We start from the raw sequence: 24,150 nt of genomic DNA on the forward strand, positions 1-24,150 counted from the left end.
CGAATGACATATCGTTTGTCAAATTATAATGCGTACTTTAGGAGTTCTGAGGGAACAAATGAACATACATACATACATACCCACATACATACCGGTCAAAATCATAACCCTCCTTTTGCGGTGCCGTAGTCGGGTAAAAATATTTATTATAAAACTTATTGATGTAGCGTATTTGCACATATACAACAATTGACATGACATGACAGCCATATAAATTCTTATTCTTAACCTAGCTATAGTTCGTTTTTTTTAGCATTAGAAATAAGGTAAACAATCTTGATGTGTATTTTAATTGAAAAACACATTTTAAAAATAAGTTACGGCAAATATGTAACAATTATGAATCTAATACGATCATTTATATTCTTCAGCTTTCATAAATAATAGTTACTGATTTTTAAAAATCGTTTTTCATTTAAAAGACATGTCAAGATCGCTTACCTTCTTTCAAGTTCTTTCTAATGCTAAAAAAAACGAACTATAGGTAAAACATAAGAAAGAATATAAATAATATAAAAATTTTATTTATTTTTTTCTATCAAGAAAAAGAAAGGTAAACCGTTTGGTAAAATTTACTTGTTTTAAACAACTTAATAAGTTTATTTTCCAAAAATCACTAAGCATATATTGGTACGTCTATGCCATACAAATAAAAAAGACATAAAAATGTTGTTTTTTTTTTCAAATAAAGAACTCTAATTTTACTGGTCTAGTGCAAAACAAGCTACCTACATATTCGGCACATGTTTTACCCTAACTTTTTCCATCTATCGGCTGCTTCTTTTTTCTTTGACAACTCTTCGAAATTTAATTGGGCTATAGCACGTTTTTCCTTCAAGGAATCTTTAATTTTGTTTCTTAAAGTCAACATATCTGTGATAGAGTTTTCAGTAAGTGTACAAGCTTTACACGAAGCTGTTAGAGGGGAGATCATTGGCTCTGCTAGTGTTTGGAGTGCGTTACACGCGCACGGTGCTTTTTTGTCTGTGCGTACAGTTTTCGGTTTACTAGGCTCCGACCACACAAAGTCGTCTGTAGTCTCCCTTAGTCGCGTGGAGACTCGTAGCTCGTATTCGGTGTCTGGGTAAGGGAGATGGAAGTCAAAATAGCAATCGTAATGGGTACATTCCACTGTCGACGTCTCTGCCTCTCGCCATGCTTCACTCATTGTTGTTTGACGGTATTCTATTCGATATACACAAATCTCGCAATCGATTTGCTCCCAGTCCGATTCAAACGAGGCTACTCGTAAGGTTTCTCTCGGCCAATATAGATAAGCCTGAAATCTCTGCCGCAATGCGATCCAGTTTTATAAGTAAATTTGTATTCATAACGTAAGTTTCATTTTTGCAATATTTTGCATTTGAATTGCAAGTCATAAGTATGACTGAAAATGTATCATTAATAACAAATGATTTATGGCCTGCTTGTTTGATATTCCATTTGAAAATATTATCAATGTTACCTGGCATATATAAGCACATTGGTGTCTCGATTAAATCTTTGTCTTTGTAATACAAAGAAAACGTAAACCCGCTGAAAGAGTTCTGCCAGTGACATTCCAGTACACTCCAGTCACGAATAAGACAGCGGAAATCTCGAGACTCCGGGTAATAGTCCACATATACTTACTTCTAACATATCATCAACCTCAAATTGTTCACCGTTTGTGGTTGTCGCGTCGCCTGAACATTGAAATGTTCGACGTCCAATGTCGTTTGCCCGTGCGCTGTACTTTATTGTAGTACTGTTTACAATGGTTTGTGTCTCTCCGGGGCCTTTCTGGTCATAATATAAATAACCATATTGCAAAACGACGACATTGATATTGAGATGCAGCATCAGGGCCCCTGCAGAGTATGTCGTAATCTTCCTCTACCGATACAAAGTACGTTATAGGCCTGATTATTCTCCAATCGTATAGTTTATGAGCTGTTGGTGACGTGATGGATATTGAAGGATGTACACGAACAGTTAGAAAATCATTGCAGTCATTCCGACTATCCGTGCATTTGAAGGTATACGTGCCCAGGTTTAGGCTGCTTACTTTTACCTGAACGGCGGTTGTATTTATACGATCTGTTTGTATAGTTTTCCCATTTTCTTCAATGCCGAGGTTTGATGCATCTTCAAAGGAGCACTGGAGAAGTATGTCTTCACCATGTGATTTTACATAATGTTCTTCATAATAACGTCTGTGTGTATTTATTGTCATCTTCGGTGCCGGCTGGTCGTGAGCGCAGACGCCGCGCGCCGCGTCGGCAGCCCCCGCGCGCGCCGCGCCGCTCAGCAGCGCCCCCACCATACACACGAGCACCACACCGCACATCGTACACACTACTGCTAACGAACTATATAATCTTAGCACTGACTGCTTCAGCGTTATCCTGGTATACGTTTTTGTTAATATTTCCTTTTGCGCACTTATTTCGTAATTAAAAATAGGGAAACACGGGGCAATATAAGTATGCCCCTAAGTTATATCGTTAATTGAGATAATAAATTGAGATCAAATTAACAAATAGTTCATGTAACTAATAGTGAAGAAGCTGGCTCTTATTTCTTAAAATATGATACACGTTTTCTATAGAAATCCTCGATGATCACTTGAAGTTTTCTATACAAAACGAATTATCGGGTCTAGCGTAAATCATGATTTACGCTAGACCCAAATCCTAAATTTATACGAAATAAGGATGCATCCTTATTTCATATAAATTTAGGATTGTAATCGTCATGTCATGTACTATTTGTACTCAGTATGTCTATCCTCCACATAGACAGCGAGATCCGGACATTTATGGGTTGGGAGTATCAATCTCTAGAACATGGTCGTCGTCATCCGAGCCGTTTCTCTTCTTATCCTTTCCCTTAAGTTTTTCTTTTATTATTATTTTATAAGTTATCGGTTAATGTGTTCCCCTTTTAGGCTCTTTAAGCGGGCACATTAAAATATCAAAAATCACCTCATTAAATGCTTTCAACGTAAATTAGTTTGAGTTTTTCCAAAAAATCTTCTCTTCTTGCTAATAAGTTGCCGTCAAGATATACGCTTATGGGTAAAGGACCCCTCCATTTTACGTAACCCGACATGCTCTTGGCTGGTTTTCTGGAGTCCCCATATATAGATTGAAATACTATTACAATTATTCCCCCCCCCCCCCATGGGAGACCCCATAGGGCCTCAGGGGGCATTTATGGGGGAGACCTATGTTCAGCAGTGGACGTCTTATGGCTGAGATGATGATGGTGATGAATATTATTTAAATCTAAAGGAGGAGAACGATCATATTTAGACACGTGTTCACTTTGAAAAATCTAGTTTATACCACTATTTTACAGAGAGGTCTAGTAATTCTCGATATTATACTTCGTTTCTATGTAACATTCGTTCGTCCTCTCGCATTGACTAATAAATTAATATGACCTGTATGGTTATAAAGAGCCGTTGTGGTTTTGAGAAAAAAATGTGTCGATTAACTTCAAACTCGGGTAAATCCATTCGACCCTCTCAGCAAATAGCTACACTATTACCTTTTCTTAATACCAAAATCGCATAATCTGACAGATGGATTTACCCGAGTTTGAAGTTAAGCGACTGAAATGCTGTCAATATGTCCCGGCTGCCCGTTTTACTCTGTGTTCCCCTAACTTTAAATGTACCAATTAACAGCCACTAGGCACCGATAGTCATTCATGGTAACTTCCTGTTGGTTTCCTCAAACATTTAGGATGTAAGTTAATACTTAAATTAGTAAAAACGTGCTCCATTTTTGGTATAGGTATTATATTTATCCTATTCAATCCTCTTGCATGTTACAAAAACTCTTAAATTCAATATATTGACAACTATTCCTGCCAAAATCTATATATATAAATGCAAGTGTCCTGACTGACTGACTGACTGATTCATCAACGCAGAGCCGAAACTACAAAAGCCAGAAAGTTGAAATTTGCACACCAGATTGCATTTATAAAGTGTACAAGAGATAAGAAGCGATTTTGAGAAATTCAACCCCTAAGGGGGTTAAAAAGGGGATGAAAGTTTGTATGGGGTTAAAGTGTTCTTTTAAGCTAGGAATTTGAAACTTCGTAAAAAGATATATTATTAAAATACAAGAAAACTAATTTCAGCGTTTTTGAAAATTCATCCCCTAAGGTGGTGAAAAAGGGGTTGAAAGTTTGTATGGATATCAAAAAAAATTTCAAGTGGTGGACTTGAATCTTTGTATTTAGGGATATTATTAGAAGACAGGAAAAGTAATTTCAAGGTTTTGTAAAATTCATCCCCTAACAGGGTTAAAAAGGTGTTGAAAATTTTAATCCATTACAAATGCTTTGAAACTTCGTAGAAAGGCATAATAGCCGATTACATAAAAAGTGATTGCAACGTTTTTGGAGATTCAACCCCTAAGGGGGTTTAAAAGGGGATGAAAGTTCGTCTTCGGGTGCAAATTTTATTTTAAGCTAGGAACTTTAAACTTTGTAAAAAAGTATCAAATTCAAATACAAGAAAACTGATTTCAGCGTTTTAGAAAATTCATCCCCCAGGGGGTGAAAAAGGGGTTGAAAGTTTGTATGGATATCAAAAAATTTTTCGAGCGCGGGTCTTGAATCTTTGTATTTGGGGATATTATTAGAAGACAATAAAAGTAATTTCAGCGTTTTGTAAAATCCATCCCCTAACAGGGTTAAAAAGGGGATGAAAGTTTGTATGGGGTTAAAGTTTTCTTTTGAGCTACGAATTAAAAACTTCGTTGAAAGATATATTATTAAAATACAAGAAAACTAATTTCAGCGTTTTTGAAAATTCAACCCCTAAGGTGGTGAAAAAGGGGTTGAAAGTTTGTATGGATATCAAACATTTTTTCGAGTGTGGGACTTGAATCTTTGTATTTAGGGATTAGAAGACAGGAAAAGGAATTTCAGCGATTTGTAAAATTCATCCCCTAATAGGGTTAAAATGGGGTTCAAAATTTGAATCCATTACAAATGCTTTGAAACTTCTTAGAAAGACATAATAGCCGATTACAAAAAAAAAGTAATTGCAACGTTTTTGGAAATTCAATCCCTAAGGGGGCTAAAAATGGGATGAAAATTCGTTTTGGGGTGTAAATTTAATTTTAACCTAGGAACTTTAACTTTTTGGAAAAAAAGGTAATAAATTAAAAAACATGAAAACGAATTCAAGCATTTTTGAAAATCATCCCCCAAGGTGGTGAGAAAGGGGTTGAAAGTTTGTATGGAGATCAGATATTTTGTGAGTGCGGAATGCGGAACTTGAATCTTTGTATAAGGGTATAAGGGCATAGGTACCTATTATGAGAATACAAGAAAAGTAATTTCAGCTACCAACATCAAAATCCACTTGACTTAAAACTTCATACAACTTGCTAAAAAAGAAAAGTACTCAATTTCAACATTGCTTGGATATGAAAATTATAGGTACTAAAGATGTAAAATTTTGAAGATAAGATTCCACGCGGACGAAGTCGCGGGCAACAGCTAGTTTCTTAATAAATCTTTCATAATTATGTAACCTCTTTATAGGTTATCAGGCTGCTGCGATTATTATTCTTTGTACATATTTCTTTAACTCTAAAATTAGTTTAATGAATTGAATGTATACCGGGTGGGCCCTGTAACAATAAGAGTACCTAAATACTTAAATGACACGTATATGTTACTCCTCATACATATATATTTATACAGAAGAAATTTATTTACCCTTACTAATATTATATATGCAAAAGTAACAATGTCTATTTTTCTATCTGTTAGTTCTTCACCCTTAAACCGCTAAACCGGTATAGAGATAGTTTGAGACCACGCAGGCGAAGTCGTGAAGCAGAAGCTAGTATATTATATAGAAGGGATAGGTACTTCTGAACGGACGTGAACAAAGTAACACGATATGCAGGAATTAAAATAGTTCCACAAAGCTGTTATTGTCCGAATCGGATTTAATGACAAAGCGCTTCACAGTGCATTAATTAACGAGCTGGTATGGAAATGTATAAAACATTTCGGGGCCGGAATTAAGGAATAGGATCGCTAGGATTGTGTGATTTCTTCTCTGTAGCTATTGATACCGACAACTAAGTTGAGGTCACGCACACTACACCAACATTATATATAGCGACTCGAATTGTCAGTTGCCGGCATAGGTATTATAATAATAAATCATTTATTTCAAGTAACTTTTACAGACTAGATATTGTTAGTATGTACTTATAGCTATGTTAGTTTTTACACTTATCACTATATATACAGAATAAATATAATTAAAATTTGATTAAATAAAATAATGTTTCTAGAAGTACAACATACCAAGTAGCGTTTAGACATAATAAGTACTTCTAGAAACATGCATATTATCACAGTGCCTCATATATGGGCAGTCAAACCTCTCGGCTATCAAACGCAGGATAGGGTTGGGGCTGGCCCGCACCCGGCGCACCAAGGATGAGCATCGCTTGCGCATAGTCGTATAAAAGCAATCTATGCGTGCTTCAGCAAACATCCCTGATGCGCTACAGAAGCGGGGCAGCCCCACCAGGACCCGGAACGCGTTGTTAAATTGGACCCGGAGAGCCCCATAGGCCCGCTGCGTGTAGTATGTCCATAAGCTGCATGTATAGAGGGAGGTGCAATATGCTCTAAAGAGAGTTAATTTCACCTCCCTAGTACAGCGCGCAAACTTACGCGCAATCATGTTTGCCCTCACCGACAGGGCTCTCCGTTCACGCTCGATATCCATGTTGTCTTTTAAGTCTGAGGTGACAATATGGCCTAAATATTTAAAGGTCCTCACCCTTTCCAGTGAACTACCGTTTAGGTTGAGGGGAGGTACCTTGGGTATCCGATAACCAGTAGGTTCAAACACCATGTATTGTGTTTTACCTACATTGTATTTTAGCCCATGTTGGATGGCGTAGGTCTCACATATACTTAAAAGTTTTCGCAAACCACAAGCCGATGCGCTCAACAAAACCATATCGTCGGCATAGCTCAAATTATTCAGACAAACTGTGTCGATATGGCAGCCAATATGAGTTTTGCCGAGCGCCTCGAGTAGCTCATTTATGTAAAGGTTAAAAAGTGTGGGCGAGGTCAACCCCCCCTGCCTCACCCCACACTCCAACCGGTACGGGTCCGATAAAGTACCTGATCATCTAACACTATTGACCTGATTTCCATACCAATACCTCAGAATTTGTATGGTCTCATTAGGTAGTTTAATGGCTTCTAGTTTTTTCCATAGGATATTGTAGGAAACCAGGTCAAAAGCCTTAGACAGGTCTAAGAAGCACGCATAAACTGGCGTCTTTCTGTTTAAGTAATATTTGACAGTGTGCTTAAGGCACAGTATTGCACTTTCCGTTGATAACCCTGGTCGAAAACCAAACTGGTTGGGGTTAAGGCTCACGTACTTATTTAACTGTGCATTAAGCACACTATCAAATACCTTAGCAATAATAGTGGCAAGGGATATAGGCCTGTAGTTATTGGTGTCAGACAAATCACCAGTTTTATTTTTAGGTACAGGAATAACTACAGTTTTCATCATATCCTCAGGCAAATAACAGTGCCTTACGCACAACGTATAGAACAAAGCTAACACTCTTGAGATGTGGGGACCCGCATTTTGGAGATGTTCGATGCTGAGGCCATCGTGCCCTGGGGACTTGCCTCGGGAGATAGATTTAATTGCTTCCGATACATCCTTAGCAGTATATCCCGGTCCAGGTTCCACGTCGTTGATCTCAGCATCGCTCATCTCATCCTGCGACAGTACAAGCGGCGATCTGACAACGAAATGATCTTTAAAAGTGTTAGCTATGTCTTTGGTGTCAGTTTTGGCATTAACACTCACAGGGCACGAAGGTCGAAATTTCATGTTGTTTGTGGCTTTCCAAAATGACCGGAAGTCCTTTTTGGAGTGCTGTGAAGCTAGAATATTCATTTTTATTTGAGTCTGATGGTCCTGGCACCATTTCAAGCGTGATTTGAATATTCTTCGCGTTTCACACATCTCATTAAATAACCTTCCCACTCCCGGTCTACCACAAAGTGTCCACTCATGAAATTTTTCTCTTGCGGCCCTGTGCGCATCGCTGACATGCCTATTCCACCCTACTACCTGTTTTTTGGGCTTACGCTTCCTTGTTGCGGTTCGCATCGCAGCTACACAAAGGGCAGACACAATATTTCTATACAGAATATCCAGGACTTTCCTATGCCTCATTTCACTGCAATATTTATCTGCACAATGTGTAAACTCAATAGGAAAGTCAATACATTTCAACAGCCTGTTGCACTCTGCGCTACAACTAATTATTTGCTCCGACCCTCTCCCTCCCCATATTACGTGTTGATTTGATACGTCAACTGATCTATTTAACCTGGGTGTAAGTAGCTTCAAATTACACTGCAACATGAGTGGGAAATGGTCGGACCAGGTCACATTATAATTAACATATACGTCATTCACAGATGCAAACGCAGACTGTGTTATAACACAGTGGTCCAACCACCGTCTACACTTATGAGCATCACTAATGAATGTGTAAGTTCCAGAGTCAATACCTAGTTTTTGTATGTCCATACAACACCAATCCAGGTCGTTGCAGTAGTCCATCAATTCACGGAAAAACAGTTCACCTGGATGGGCATTGAAATCTCCCATTATATAAACAGATTCGACCCCGTATTCATCAACAATAGCACTCACCACACCGAGGCAATCCGTAAATTCCGGTAGGTTGTCCGCGCTATTCGTCGGCATATACACACTAATAACTATAATCGGACGGTCGTCCGTCACTACCTTAATTGCGCATAAACGCGGATTATCGCACTGCACAACCGATACGTCATGAAGAACGGCACTATTCCACAACAGCGCAACGCCGCCGTGCGGTCGCCCGCGCACCATGCCCGCCGTCGTGTCCACAGCCGATGTCCCCGTCGCACAGAAATTGTCGTCAATGCCATTCAAAAACGGAATTTCGTCCGGCAACAGCCATGTCTCCTGGAGAGCAATTATAACACATGTTTTGCACAGGTGTTTGACACCGTCAACACAACGCTTAACATTCCTACAGTTGAGACTTGCAAATGTAAACAAACCACTTTCCATTAAGGTATTGCAGATCGAGTTGACTCCTTGGCGCTGCGTAGAGATGTAGTCTGGCTCTGCATTTTCCATCGCATGTATAACGGGGACTTCTCCGAGAAATTGTTTGGATTAATCCTTGCCGCTTCTTTCGCTATCGGTCTATGTGACATTTCGTTCTCAGCCACTTGTAGATGGTCGGCATTCCCAACTATGCGTTTCTCCAAAAATACGTTTATTTTTTAGTTTAAATCGTAAAATTTATTTTACATGAAATATTTTATTAGGAGAGAAAATAAGAAATAAAAATTAAATTATGTATATATATAGATAAATTCTCATATAGATGTATATATATGAGAATTTAGAAATAAAGATATCAAACGTTGTTTTCGAAACCTAAAATTTTCAGCCTATCGGCAGTTGCTTTTGATGTTAATAATAGTTGGGAAATCTCTTTGGCATTTGCGAGTTTCTTCTTAATGGCTTTGATCTTGTGTATTAATGCCAAGTTCTCTTTAATAATGTATTCTCTTAATCTACAAGCTTCACAGCGAGCTGTTGCAGGCGAAACAGTCGTCTCCGCTGGTGTTAGGGGTGCTTCACACGCGCACGCTGCCTTCTTGTCTGTGTGTACTGTTATTATATCACTAGGCTCCGACCACAAGTTATCTGCCTCTATCAGTCGTGTGGAAACCCGTATCTCGTATTCGGTGTCCGGCAAAGGAAGATATTTTAAATCGAAGAAACATTGTAAATCTTTACAGCGCACCGTTGACGTATCCGCCGGTCGCCATGCTTCACTAAATAAAGATGGCCGGTATTCTACTCGATATACACAAATTTCGCTTTCTATTTTCTTCTTGCTTTTTAACCACACATTTGGTTTAAACCAACTTAGAGTAGCAGTCACTGCATTCGTATTGTCTAACTGCAAATCCTTACTCTGTTCCAGTTTTATGAGTGTGTTGGTTTTATAAGTAAATGTTTCATTTCTGCAATAGAGCGCCAATGAATTGCAAGTCTTAAGTACTATGGAAATATTGTAGTTGATAGTAAATCTGTGTGATCTCTCATTTATGATATTCAATTTACAAGTAATGGGGTTAGTCCCGCTTGACGTGCCTAAGCACATCGGTAACTCGTTTTCATCTTCATCATTTGGATCTTTATAAAACAAAAAATATTTTAACTCGCCAATGTAAGAGTAGTGCCAAAAACATTCCAATACATCCCATCTACTTATAAGGCAGCGAAATTTTTGGGATTCCGGGTAATAGTCCACTACAACCATTAACTTATCTGCCACCGTATACGATTCATCTTCAGTTGTTCTTGCGTCACCAAAGCACTTATAACCTCGAGGTCCAGCGAGGTCTTCCCGTGCTCTATACGTATACATAACTGTAGAACTATTGACGATTTTTTGTATCTGTCTGTAGGCTTTGTCCTCATTTACATAAAATAATAAATCCATGTCAATAAAGAGAGATTTAGAATCAGGGCCAGAACAGAATACTTCGTGATCTTCGTCCCGCGGTACGAAGTATGCATTGAATTCATATTTATTTAATTTTTGAACTCTTGGTGAGGTGACGGATATTGCAGGAACTACACGAACAGTTATATAATCATTACAGCCAGTCTGTCCATTCTCGCACGTGTATGTGTATGGCCCTAGGTTTAGATTACTAGCTTTCACCTGGACTGTGGTCGCGTTTATACAACTTGTTTGTAGCGACTGTCCATTCTCGTCAAGAATTACAAGGGTTGTTGCGTCTTCCAAGGAGCACTGGAGAAGAATGTCATCTCCATAAGATTTTACGTACTGTTTCAAATCATAATAATAACGTCTGTGTGTATTTATTGTCATCTTGGGTGTCGGCTGGTCGCGGGCGCAGACGCCGCGGGCCGCGCCGGCAGCCCCCGCCCGCGCCGCGCCGCTCAGCAGTGCCACCACCATACACACGAGCACCACACCGCACATCGTACACACTACCGCTGATCAACGAGCAGCAAGCAATGACACAGTGCTTCAGCGTAGTCCTAATTATACACAATTTTCTGTTACATTTCCTCAATGCAATTGCGCTTTTGCATTTAAATTTTACTTATTAAGTAAATAATGAGCAATCGATTTTGATTAATTTAATGGTGTGCATAACATCAACCTGTTATTTTCCTGCAACGGTGATGTAATATTATCAAATCAGGCCAAGTAATATGTTAAGGCAATACACATTTCAAATTCCTGTTAACGTTTAAATATGCCTAACAGTATAGTACTGTAGGTAAGTTACCTACTATCATAGGTTCACATATTTAGTCCTTATTTGACTGAAATAATATTTCAGGTTTATGCAAATAAATAAACAGGTTGACCCTACATACTATATACTCGAAATAGGCACTTTTGGACGGACGTGAACAAAGTAACACGATATGCAGAAATTAAAATAGTTCCACAAAACTGTGATTGTCCGAATCGGATTTAATGACAGAGCTTGTCCACAATGCATTAATTAACGAGCTGGTTTTATACAATTCGGGGCCGGAATGAAATAATCGGATCGCTAGGATGGTGTGATGTCTTCTATGTTAACTTTTGATGCCGGCACTAAGAGGTCGCGCACTCACGGAGTCAAGCCGATCTGAATTATGCTTGCCGACTTGAATTATCGGCTGCCACCATATTTTGCCCTATATTGTAGTTTGATAATTTAATTTTGTTATGGTTTTGATAGCTACTTGGTGATTGGCGCGCATCTCAAGCACGATTTTCACTTCATTTCGCTTGCACCAATCAGCATGAGCGATCTTGATTGCATTATCAAAATAAGATCGAAACCGTAACAAAAATATTAAATCAGAATCGGTCCTTAACACTGATGCCTATATCTTCTTCTTCCACGCATTATCCCGGCATTTTGCCACGGCTCATGGACCCCAGTCCGCTTGACAACTACTTAATCCCATGATTTGACGTAGGCACTAGGTTTTACGAAAGCCACTGCCATCTGACCTTCCAACCCAGAGGGGAAACTAGGCCTTACTGGGATTATTCCGGTTTCCTCACGATGTTTTCCTTCACCGAAAAGCGACTGGTAAATATCAAATGAAATTTCGTACATAAGTTCCGAAAAACTCATTGGTACGAGCCGCACTCATTTGAACCCGCGACCTCCGGATTGCAAGTCGCACGCTCTTACTGCTAGGCCACCAGCATTTTTTTTTAACACTGATGCCTATATCTACACAAAATATACACACATTTTCCATAGTTAAATTCGACATTAGCAAACATAAGCTTGAAAAGATGGAAAACGAAAACAAATAGATTAGATAGATAATATTTATTTCTCATTGAAAATTTACATGTTATTTTTCCATAAAAAATAGCACAAAATTCACAAAAAGATATTCACATAAATAAGCCTCTACACTGCCGATCCGAATATATCAGCCAATATTCGGCCCTCTGCAATGGAAGGGGTGGAACTGTAGAGCGGATTGGTTTAAAATTACTTTGATTTAATTTACTATTCATTTGCCAATCTGCGTACAATGGGGTAGTATGTATCACAGGTCTAGAATATACAAGATTGCCTGTAATGTTATACATATATCTCAAAAAGGGCCGACGAAAATCGAAATGATGTTAAGTCTCATTGGAAGTAGTGAATTCAGAACAATCGGCGCGATTCGGGACATGAATTACGGCTCGATTCGGAAAATGAATTAGATTTCTACTAGACTTCAACAAGTTACGATATGGATAATTTAAAGATATTTGTAAGATAGATATGTCAAATTTGACGTTTCCGCGATTCTGGAAGTCCTCTTGAATGATTTCGACAAGTTATGACATAGATATCCAAGTCACATCTAGTCGATATCTACTGTAGATCTAGTTGATCTCTAAATCGTCTCTAGATCTTGTGATTATCTCGAAATCCGAATAGAGATTAACTAGAAACGATATAGTAAAGATATGTGACGTCCCACGGGAAAGGTACCTTATGGCGGTTGGCGCTTACAATATTATTGCGGCGCTATGCGATGTAAACGCCGGCCACATAAAGTAGGTACCTTTTTCTGTGGAACGTCACATATCTTCACTATTTCATATCTAGTGAATATCTAATTCATTTCCCGAATCGCGGCGCCAGCCGCCATAAGCTACCTTTAGCAGTGGAACGTCACATATCTTTACTATTTCATATCTAGTGAGTCTCTAATTCACTTCCCGAATCGAGCCGAATATGTTAGTGCCTAAATTATCTATTCACTCATAAATATTCTATTATAACGAAAGGGACTTACACTTTTCGTAACTATACCCCATTTGTTAAAATGTTTTTGTTTTCCTTTCGAAATTACTCGAATGCATTTTTTGTTTCATTTTTATCTTCATTATTTAAGATTACTAACAGATAATACGTCTTACATGCTCTTAAAGCTATGTAACAATCGTGGAAGATGCCTACCTATCTAGTTACAGGTAATCACAAAACACAAAACTTACATAAGTGTAAATTATTAACATGCAGTAAACTTATACCTTACCTAATGTAAAGTGCATGCGGTTCAGGTTAATTCAAAATACTTCGAAATGTCGCATAATTCCAAAAAATCACTGATAAATACAGTCATCATGTCAATGAAATACGAGTATGTACCTATTGCAGTTTTTTGAAGGTGAAGAAGGAACAAAGCGTCAGAGTTAAAGTTTCTGCGTAATTTCCGAAGCAGTTTAAACCATTTTTTCCAACGAACGTTCAAAACTCGAACAGAAATAACAGCAAGCCCCTTGCCCCTTAATGAACCCTCCAAGCTTTGGGTAAAGGGTGCACTTCAGCTGAAACTTGGCGGGTAAAAGGGGGTACCTGATAAAAGCTAGATTTTCTATTAAATATATTTTGTTTGTGAATTTTTTACTTTTTTGTAGCAGTAAATGGTGACTGTATGATCGTTCTAGCTCACCCTCGTCGTGTGTATAAGTACGAAATGCAGTAATGCAAAATCATTTTAGGATAAAACATTGAAACTACGATTCCACTCGAATCCGACGCAAACTTGGTACCAGCATAGTACAATGTTGTTCCGATCCGGTCGCTATAGAAATTGCAAAAAACTAGAACTTTGGGGCGGCGTTTGAGGGATAGGGTCAGCGACCCCCGTTCCGGCTCTTTCCTGGCTCAGCAAATATCGCTGCAATGCGACAATGTTTAGCATTTTCGACACGTTTGTATCAGGTGGCAGTCGGAACGGGACATAGGACTTTTGATATACAGATTGTTATAATTAATCAAATTTTTAGGTTTATTTTCTAGTTTTAATTTCTAGTTGTGCAAGGAAGAGTGGGAGGTGACAGGGCTAGAGGAAGATCGCCAATGAGATGGAACGACCAAATCATGGCCACAGTAAGCGAATGCTCACGGAGAGCAGCTCTACGGCAGGAATGGCGACGTATCGTTAAACGAGTCGCTCCAAAGTCTACATAATGGCCACGATGACCACTCTGTCAAGAGTGTAACGAAGAAGAAGAAAATTTAATTTTATAATATTATAAGTAAGTAAGTAAGTAAATATTCTTTATTGCACCAATAATCATACATCTTACATACATGTAAAATTACAAAGAAATTTTAGTGGGACAATAGAACCCACTAGAATAGATTAGAATAGTTTAGTTACTTAAATTATTATTTTTAAAACTTTTAAATTTATTTATTTAAGCATGAGATCAAGCGGCGTTTCGGTTTTTTTATGATATGGATAAAAAAGCCACTTGATGTTTCTGAGTAAGAAAAAACTCAAAAATGTTCTGAATTAGGAAGTTTTTTGGAAAACCTAAACTCAAAAAAGTAAATTGTGTGTTACGTAATTTCACCCCCCGGCCTACGATGTGTCACGCGGTTGTGTCAAGAGCAGTCTTCGGTTTTTGCGATCGTTATTTTCTACTCGACTCGACATTGACATGCAAACACGTCAACTAAATACTGGCGTATTTTATTTGCGAAAATGTTTTGACGAGTTCTGCTTCCGCTTTGATCATGCGATCAAAAAGTTAGGTTGGGGCGGTGTCAGAGCTGCTTTCACGTGTGGTGTAGGTATAAATGGTATGAATTGAAATGAAATTTATTAATGTATGTTGAGAATGAGTTACATAAGCTTAAATTAATTGCTATTCTAGTTAGTAGTCTCCAGACTCTACGTTTTCAAGCGAATAATACATTTCAGGACTACACACACAATCACATTATATAGTATAAATTTAAAATAATTATAACTAACTTAAATAAATATAATAAAATCAAAATTAAATTAACCGTAACAGAGATTACTAACCTAAATGCTTAAAATGGGGTCCCTTTGTTTCCCATAAAGTTTTAAGTCATAATGTATTGTTTGTCATGTTATCGTTAGTCATAAAACTGAAACCGTTAACTATTAAGGATTTTCGTAAGGTTATTCTATAGATAGGTTAGGTTAGGTCAGGTTTGTTTTATGGCAATCTTAAAAAGTTACGCGTTTCTGAGAAAAACAAATTATGACTAACGAAAATTCGGACGAACAATACATTATGACTTAAAACTATCTGGGAAACAATAGTAACCCGCCTTAAAATAAGTAAGTTTACTGACTTACTTATTTGCAAGCAGTAAATTACAAGTGTACCTACATTTCAGTACTTTCTCGCCTTCAACCCTTAACATCGACCCCTTCAACACTGTGTCAAGTCCTTCACGAACGGGGTTACGAGAGCCCCTCAACCTCTCAAGTGTCGCTGACTGTGGTTACGTATTGCCAAGTCTAAAAATAGGCAAACACAGCGAAAAATACACAAACATAACATCAATTCAATTCAATTCAATTCAATATCTTTAATGTCAAAAAAAACACATGTCAAAATATACAATAGGTACACAATAAAATTCAAAATACATAATCCACACAAATTAAAAAAGAATATATACAAATGTCAGAGTACATAATATATACAATGTCAAAAATAGTGGTATATACAAACGTCAATAAAACTAACAAAAAATAAAATAAAAATACAAATGTCAAAAAAAATTACTAGATTCATTTTACATTAAATTTACAATCAAATTCTTTCACCGTGTAAAAAGCCTGGTCAATCAAAAAATCTTTTAACTTTTTAACAAATAGCTCATAAGAAGCCGCCTCTTTTATTTCACGGCTCAGGCTGTTATAAATTTTAATGCCAACTACCCCCAGCGAGTTGGATGATTTTACGAGCCTGACAATGACAGATTTAATATCGCGATCAGTTTGCCTTTGATCAGGTCGACGCGTAACAAAATCACTCTTGTGCTTAAACATATATTTTGCTACCTCAAAAATGTATAAACAGGGCACTGTTAGAATTTTTAATTCCCGGAAATACTCTTTTGTTGGAGTGAATGGCGGCACCCTAGCCAACATTCTAACAGCCCTCTTCTGCAGTATGAAAACTCTATCCCTGTCGGCTGCCAGCCCCCAAAGGTCAATACCGTACATAAGGATTGAGTTCACATACGCGTAATATGCCATGTGAACAGTTCTCACGTGAAAGTGCAGGAGCAAGCCGATCCTTGCAACTTATGTAATAATAATTTGTGATCAACCAAATCAAACGCACGGGACAAGTCACAAAAAACTGCTGCAACCATTTTCTTTTGGTCAATATACTGGAGGACACGCTGATTTACCGCACGAGCAGCATCTACCGTAGACCTGCCGTGGCGGTACGCATACTGGTGATAATGAAGTAACTTGTTTCTTTCAAAGTATTCCATTAACCTATTACAAAGGCCTAGCTCAGCAACTTTCGATAGTGCGATAACTGACAAATACTATAAATACAGCTGGCAGAGAATGCTTTTGGCATTAAGTCCGCCTTTTGTATGATAAGGTTTTTTTTGTGCATAAAGTTTAAATAAATCAATCAAAATAGCAGAACTAGAATCTTTTAAGAACGTTGCATCTATAAGCGACACTTACACCATCCCAATGACCCGGGGTTACCCTTTAAACCGTTAACCCAGTGTCAAATTGTACTGGTAACCATGGTAACTCCAGGTTTAACCGGTTAACCCCGAGGAATGGTGCAAGAGACCCTAAGATTACTATTTCTACCTACTTGTCGACTTATCTACCTACACATCAAACTATATTCAACTCATAGGCTTTTTTATAAATTGGTAACTCGTTCGCATCTTTCCTGTAGATATCACAAGATCAGAAGAATCAGAAGCTATTTTTTTTGCTGTATACAGGCGTGATGCTTTTGTTCAGTATTTGAGGCCAAAATAGGGAAAAACGTGATAGATAATTATTATTTACCCAGCTCGTCCAGTTTTATTGTACTGTCCACAGAAGTGACCTTTTATTTAAAATGTGTTTGACATATTCTCACAATGTTCTCGACTCAAAAAAACGGTAAGTAATACAAATAGGTACCACATTCTTCAAATGGTCTCGCCGGAAGATCAGCGCAAACTTTTGGATCAGTATACTTATTATGTTGAGGCGAGACTTGGTAGACTGTAGCTCTATGAACAAGTTAAACGAAAAGCACGCGCGGAAAATAAAAAAAACTGACAACATTTTAATATCATAATAAAAGTTCTATACAGGGTGATTCAGGAGACGTGAGCAGGACTAACAATGCGCATTTTGTAAATTATAAGCAACTGTTTCGTATCAGTATTAGTGAGATTGACGTTAATTTTCTACTAGTGTTGAAAAAAAATTTTTTCAATTTATTTACGACATGCATGGTCGCCCTAAAATTAGAATACTAAACTACAGATATTCTGTGTCAAATTCAATGTCATCACTGTCATCACGGTCTGGTTACTTTTGAAAACTCGTATCTCACTAAGATTTGACATTTTATTTCCTTCGTAAAAGAGGTTTTATGTTTATTAATTAGGTCTTGTAGGGTAACCATGATTGTAGAGAATTAAATTTGCCCTCACCAAAAAGTTGAAAAATAGGATAAAGTGTAGTTGTTTTACCTAAATACGACGGAGATCGATCAATTATCAGTTACTGAGTGTGCAGGATTAGTCCTGCTCACGTCTCATGAATCACCCTGTATAATCGGCATACAGTTTTCGCGAAATCGTCGTGATATGCCGACAGCGAGCCCATTTTAAGTGTGTTTGCTATTTTCGTGCTAAGCACCTGAATGTGAGCATCGCGAGCATAAGCCCCACCTGCCGGCTGTTTGCGCAAACAAATACTTAGATAGCATTTACAATTCTCTGAAAGTGCTTCTTTATTCTAGACTACCTTCTGCCCGCGACTTCGTCTGCGTTGAAGGTGATGAATGATAAAAACTACGCTCTGTATCCCGGGCCTTAAACTATCTCTATACCAAATCTTATCTAAATCGGTTAAGCGGTTTAAGCATAAAGGATGGCTCACGTTAGACCGGGCCGTGTCCGACGCGGAGCTTCCGGCGTACCGTTTTCTACGGAAAGCATCACGTGATCGCCTGTCATTTCATAGAAAAGTAAGCGCCGGAAGCTCCGGCCCGGACACGGCCCGGTCTACCGTGAGTCGTCCTTAATGAGGTAACATACAGACAGATAAACCTCGCATTTATAATATTGTCAGGGATTAGGGATTATACAATTTTGCGTAATCCCATCCCCTAAGAGTTCTCTGTGCCTACGAAGCTGGAAGTCCCGAGTTCGAATCCTGTAGGGCTATAGTATGCTATAGTATGCTATAGTATGCTATAGTATGCTATAGTATTTTTTAAAGTGGAAGGATACGATAATAGTGATACTCTTCCAGTCTGAAAAATACTATAAGATGGTTGGTTTTTACAAGCTTTTATTTAGTTTCACCTGTCCCGTTGTCTGTCTGTCGGTCTGTGATAAAATCTTGCAAGTTAAATTTGATCCACTTCCCGGTTTCCGATTGAGATGAAATTTTGCGTAAATCGGATGACATGGCAATAATATGGTACCATCAAGCTGATCTGATGATGGTGACAGGAGGTGGCCATAGGAACTCTCTGATGAAACAACGCAACCTAATTGTGTTAGGGGTTTTTAGAATTGTCTCGATGAGTATTAGTTGTCTGTCGTAATAAAGGTACAGTCAGCGATAAAAGCTTGTACCAAAAATGACATTTTTGTCAAAAACTTTTTATTATATATTTTTGGAATGTTGACTTGTAAAGATGTTTGTGAGCTCACGTACAACCTTACTTCCTTCTAGTTCTGCGGCGGTTTGGGCGTCTCAGTCCGTATTTACACGACTTCCCACTCTGCACTGTAAGTGTCGGCAAATACATGAGCGATACAGAATACACGACGATAAAGTAAACTTGCACATACAGTCAGCAGCAGAAGTTGCTAAGCGGACGAGGTGTTCAGAATTACCTTGACACGCTCTTATTCTTAACAATAAAGTCGCGTCAAGATCATTTTGAATATCTCGCCCGCTTAACAACTTCTGCTGCTGACTGTACTTGGAAAGCATTTAAAAAGAGGAAAGTGGCGTGACCGCATCTCCATACAAACGTAATCTCAATTACCGCTCTGGATAACATTATAGTAAATATTATTAAATATCTGAAGACTAAAACGCATACCTAAAATATATGCACTAACGATAATAGTTACCTACTGCTGTGAGGTATAGGTATTTAAACTATAAAAGGAAACTGAAATCTAGATCACCTGAATATAGTTCATTATTATTAGCATGTTTTGTTAATATTATGTGTTATATCACCATTGCAGGAAAACCACAAGTTGATGTCATGCACATCGTTTACATTATTAATAGTAGAAATCGAATGTATTTCTTTTTGTGCGCAATTGCGTTACTAAGGAAACGTAATAGAAAATTGTGTATAAATAGGACTTCGCTGAAGCACTGTGTCATTGCTTGTTGCTCGTTGATCAGCGGTAGTGTGTACGATGTGCGGTGTGGTGCTCGTGTGTATGGTGGGGGCGCTGCTGAGCGGCGCGGCGCGCGCGGGGGCTGCCGGCGCGGCCCGCGGCGTCTGCGCCCTCGACCAGCCGGCACCAAAGATGACAACAAATACACACAGACGTTATGCTGATACGGAACAGTACGTAAAATCTTATGGAGATGACATTCTTCTTCAGTGCTCCTTGGAAGACGCAACAAACCTTGTAATTCTTGACGACAATGGACAACCGCTACAAACAAGTTGTATAAACGCGACCACAGTCCAGGTGAAAGCTAGTAATCTAAACCTAGGGCCATACAAATACACATGCGAGAATGGACAGACTGGATGTAATCATTCCGTAACTGTTCGTGTAGTTCCTGCAATGTCCATCGCGTCACCAAGTTTTGGAAAACTAGATATCGACGTAAATGATCTATACTTCGCACCGCTAGAGGAAGATCACGAAGTATTCTGCACTGGCCCTGATACTTTGTCTCTCTTCATTGACATGGATGAGTGGGATGAATATAATGAGCGGAAAACCGACAGACAGGTACAAACATTATCAAACTGCACAACGGGACTTAATCGCGTATTTAAGTTTTAAGATTTACCTCCGACGTTTCGAGGACGGCGTTGTCCCCGTGGTCTCGGAGAAGACTGGCTCAAGTTGACATCAACATCTTCTAGCCGCGCGAGTTTTTCGAACTACCCGCACTTGGTCTTGTTTATCAGTTTGAACGTTTTCCTATATCGGAGAAACTAAGCGCACCATAGCAGAAAGAGTTAAGGAACATATCGCAGCTGTCAAAAATCGTCAGGTCAACAAGTCTGCGGTGGCTGAGCATTTGCTGGAGTCAGGACCAAACCACTGGATTGAGCTGCATAACCCTAAAATCCTCTCCACGGATCGCCATTTCTACAGTAGAAAAGTGCGGGAAGCCATTGAAATCAAAAAACATTGCAATTTTAATCGGGACGAGGGTTTTAAGATCTCATCCACATGGAATCCAGTCATTAGTAAATGTAAGCGGAAACGAATATCGACAGTCGATAAATCGAATATCGTTAGTGTTGTGTGTCGACAGAGTGACATCCCTAGTGCGCAAAACGTTCAAACTGATAAACAAGACCAAGTGCGGGTAGTTCGAAAAACTCGCGCGGCTAGAAGATGTTGATGTCAACTTGAGCCAGTCTTCTCCGAGACCACGGGGACAACGCCGTCCTCGAAACGTCGGAGGTAAATCTTAAAACTTAAATACGCGATTAAGTCCCGTTGTGCAGTTTGATAATGTTTAATAATCGTGAAGGTACAAACAGTCATCAACAGTAGTACCGTTATGTATAGAGCACGGGTGGACCGCACTAAATTTCGAATATATACGTGCTCAGGTGAAGCCACAACAAAGGATGAAACATATACGGTGGACGACCAGTTAAAGGTTATAGTGAGCTATTACCCGAAATCCCACAATTTTCGCTGCCTTATAAGTGACTGGAGTGTGCTGGAATGTTATTGGCAGTACAGTTACAGTGGGTTTAAATATTCTTTGTTTTATAAAGATCTCGAAGATGAAAGCGAAACACCGATGTGCTTAGATATGCCAGGTGAAATAATTAAACACAATACTTGTAAATGGAATATCAAACATAAGGGACAGAATAGATTTGTTATCAATCGAAACCTTTCCATCGTACTTGAGACTTGCAATATATTAACACGATATTGCAAAAATGAAACATTCATTTACAAAACCAACTCGCTTATAAAACTGAACCTGAATGGAGATTTGCATTTCGTCGGAGGTCATGATGATGTTGTATATTGGTTTCATCCAGATGTGTCGGTAACTTCAGTGTCGTTTAAATGCGAAATTTGTAAATATCGAGTAGAATACCGCCTAACAGCAACTAGTACAGCATGGCGACCGGCGGACATGTCCACGGCGCGTTGTAACCATATCGATTGCTTCTTTGAGTTAAAATATCTCCCTTACCCGGATAATGAGTACGAGTTGCGGGTTTCCGCACGGTTGATTGAGGCAGGCGACTTGTGGTCAGAGCCTAGTAATATATTAACCGTACACACAGACAAGAAGGCAGCGTGCGCGTGTGAAGCACCCCTAACAGCAGATACGACTGGCTCCCCTGCAACAGCTCGCTGTGATGCTTGTACACTTAGAGAAAGTATTATAAAAGAAAACTTGGCGTTAATACACAAAATTAATGCCATTAAGAAAAAACTTGCAACTACCATAGAGATTTCCCATTATTGACATCAAAAGCAACGGCCGACAGGCTAAAGATTTTAGGGTAAAAATATGTACCCAGCTAGGTTGGAGTTCCATCATTTCATATTATATTTGTTATTTCAAAATTTTTTTTCCATAAAACATTGCACATTAATTTGGCCTTTTTATCTTTTAATAGGCAGAAAGTTTTATTAAATAGGTACTTAATGCGGATAATGTAATATTTATTAGTATTTTCCTCACCCATTTACCACGATCGCTGTAATGGGCCAGTCAAATTAGATTTTTTCCAGGAATTAATTCCCAGCAATGCGGCCACATTGCACGCAGAGATGATGACCGATGGGGTCGAAAAGTGCTCGAGTGGAGACCATGGACTAGCAAGCGTAGCGTAGGACGTCCACCCACAAAACGGACAGACGACCTTGTTAAGGTCCCCGGAAGACGCTGGATGTGGGTCGCTTCCAACCGGTACGTATGGAGGTCCAAGGGGGAGGCCTATGTTCAGCAGTGGACGCGTCTTATGGCTGAGATGATGATGATGATGATGAATTCCCAGCAAGCTGGAAATCGTCTTAATACCGTCATTTGGTTCTAAATTAATGTAATACTCGGATTACACGGAACGGTACGTTCGACGGAAAATTTGCTCTAATCATGATAAAAAATTACATCTGAAGATCCGAAAAGTTCGTAGTTAAAGATTGTAAACAATGGCCGCCACATTGATTTTTTTTTTATAAAATCGTAAAATTAGAGCCTCTTTATAGTTTTTGTTATGGCATTCATACAATGGTACCTACATATATGGTGAGAAAGAGTAAGCATATGATGTATTTGTTATTAACTGTACTTTACATAGTAATAGAAATTATGTGAGCTGACTTTGAGTGCACGTCAACGTATTTTTTTGGTAGCCTAGTTCAGTATACAACTGCTGGGCAAAGGCCTCCCCTCCTTTCCTCCACTCAACCATATCGTTTGTTCTTTCCCGCCAATCCAGCCATAACATTGCATTTTTTATAAAACCATATCTTTCTTCTAAAAAGTAGGTAGAGTTAGACCACGAAAAGTCTGCAGCGATTTCGATAGCCCACGCAGTGCCAGTGTTATTTTAAACGTCAAACTTCTATGAAATTATGACGTATAAATAACACTGCGTGGGCTATAAATATCGCTGCAGACTTTTCTTGGTCTAGCTCTCGTTTGTCAAGGGATTGGCATTGTATTAAATGTGATAAATATAATTTTCAGAAACTGGAAAACCCTGGTTTTTATTCATTATTTTTCAATAGTTTAGTATGGTCAGTTCGATAGGTGCCAAAAAACTAAAAATATATTAAAGTTTAAAATATTCTGAGCCTTGCCAAGATAAGAGGTAAACTATGTAGGGAAGTTCTTAATTTCTAACATACAACAAAATAAGTTTTTGGCAAAAATTTCATTTTTGGTACAAGCTTTTATCGCTGACTGTACTTTTCTTCCCACAGGCAACTAATACTCATCGAGACAATTCTAAAAACCCCAAGCACAATTAGGTTTCGTTGTTTTGTCACAGGAAAATGAAATGGCGGAGTTGCTTCACAAACTGGAAACCATATATCAGTATGGAAATGGGACTTGCTATTAATAAATCTAAAACCAAGCTCATGATCATTGACCGTTTCACAGCTATCCAACGCACCAATCTCCTACGTGACTACGAAACCGTAACCCAGTTCCAATACCTTGGCTCACTAATTACCAACAAAGGAAGTAGCGAAGCTGAGATACGGAGACGGATTGGCATGGCAAAGTCTGCAATGACCCAACTGAGCAAAGTTTGG

General features: G+C 38.6%; 2 protein-coding genes across 2 annotated transcripts; one reads left to right on the top strand and one right to left on the bottom strand.

Moving 5' to 3' along the window:
• Nucleotides 1-1,044: 1,044 nt before the first annotated feature.
• Nucleotides 1,045-9,211, bottom strand: LOC134675715 (uncharacterized). The gene is made up of 4 exons (XM_063534024.1): nt 7,469-9,211; nt 6,408-6,607; nt 2,054-2,387; nt 1,045-1,080 (listed from the first exon to the last, which is right to left on the bottom strand). The coding sequence occupies exons 1-4, from the start codon at nt 9,209-9,211 to the stop codon at nt 1,045-1,047; spliced, it is 2,313 nt and encodes a 770-aa protein (XP_063390094.1).
• A 10,971-nt stretch (nt 9,212-20,182) lies between these two features.
• LOC134675829 (uncharacterized) lies at nt 20,183-23,521 on the top strand. The gene is made up of 2 exons (XM_063534124.1): nt 20,183-20,625; nt 21,383-23,521. The coding sequence occupies exons 1-2, from the start codon at nt 20,188-20,190 to the stop codon at nt 22,346-22,348; spliced, it is 1,404 nt and encodes a 467-aa protein (XP_063390194.1). The 5' UTR covers nt 20,183-20,187; the 3' UTR covers nt 22,349-23,521.
• Nucleotides 23,522-24,150: the final 629 nt, after the last annotated feature.

Source organism: Cydia fagiglandana, chromosome 23, assembly GCF_963556715.1.
Source record: "Cydia fagiglandana chromosome 23, ilCydFagi1.1, whole genome shotgun sequence".
NCBI lineage: Eukaryota > Metazoa > Arthropoda > Insecta > Lepidoptera > Tortricidae > Cydia > Cydia fagiglandana.

Excerpts from the sequence above, each read along its gene's own strand:
- LOC134675829 (XM_063534124.1), top strand. The coding sequence starts at position 20,188 with ATGACAACAAATACACACAGACGTTATGCTGATACGGAACAGTACGTA. Across the intron at positions 20,626-21,382 it reads AGCGGAAAACCGACAGACAG|GTACAAACAGTCATCAACAG; the intron begins GTACAAACATTA and ends ATAATCGTGAAG.
- LOC134675715 (XM_063534024.1), bottom strand. The coding sequence starts at position 9,211 with ATGGAAAATGCAGAGCCAGACTACATCTCTACGCAGCGCCAAGGAGTC. Across the intron at positions 6,608-7,468 it reads TTGCCACTATTATTGCTAAG|CGGGCCTATGGGGCTCTCCG; the intron begins GTATTTGATAGT and ends TACTACACGCAG. Across the intron at positions 1,081-2,053 it reads TAAATACAACCGCCGTTCAG|ACACCGAATACGAGCTACGA; the intron begins GTAAAAGTAAGC and ends TCCCTTACCCAG.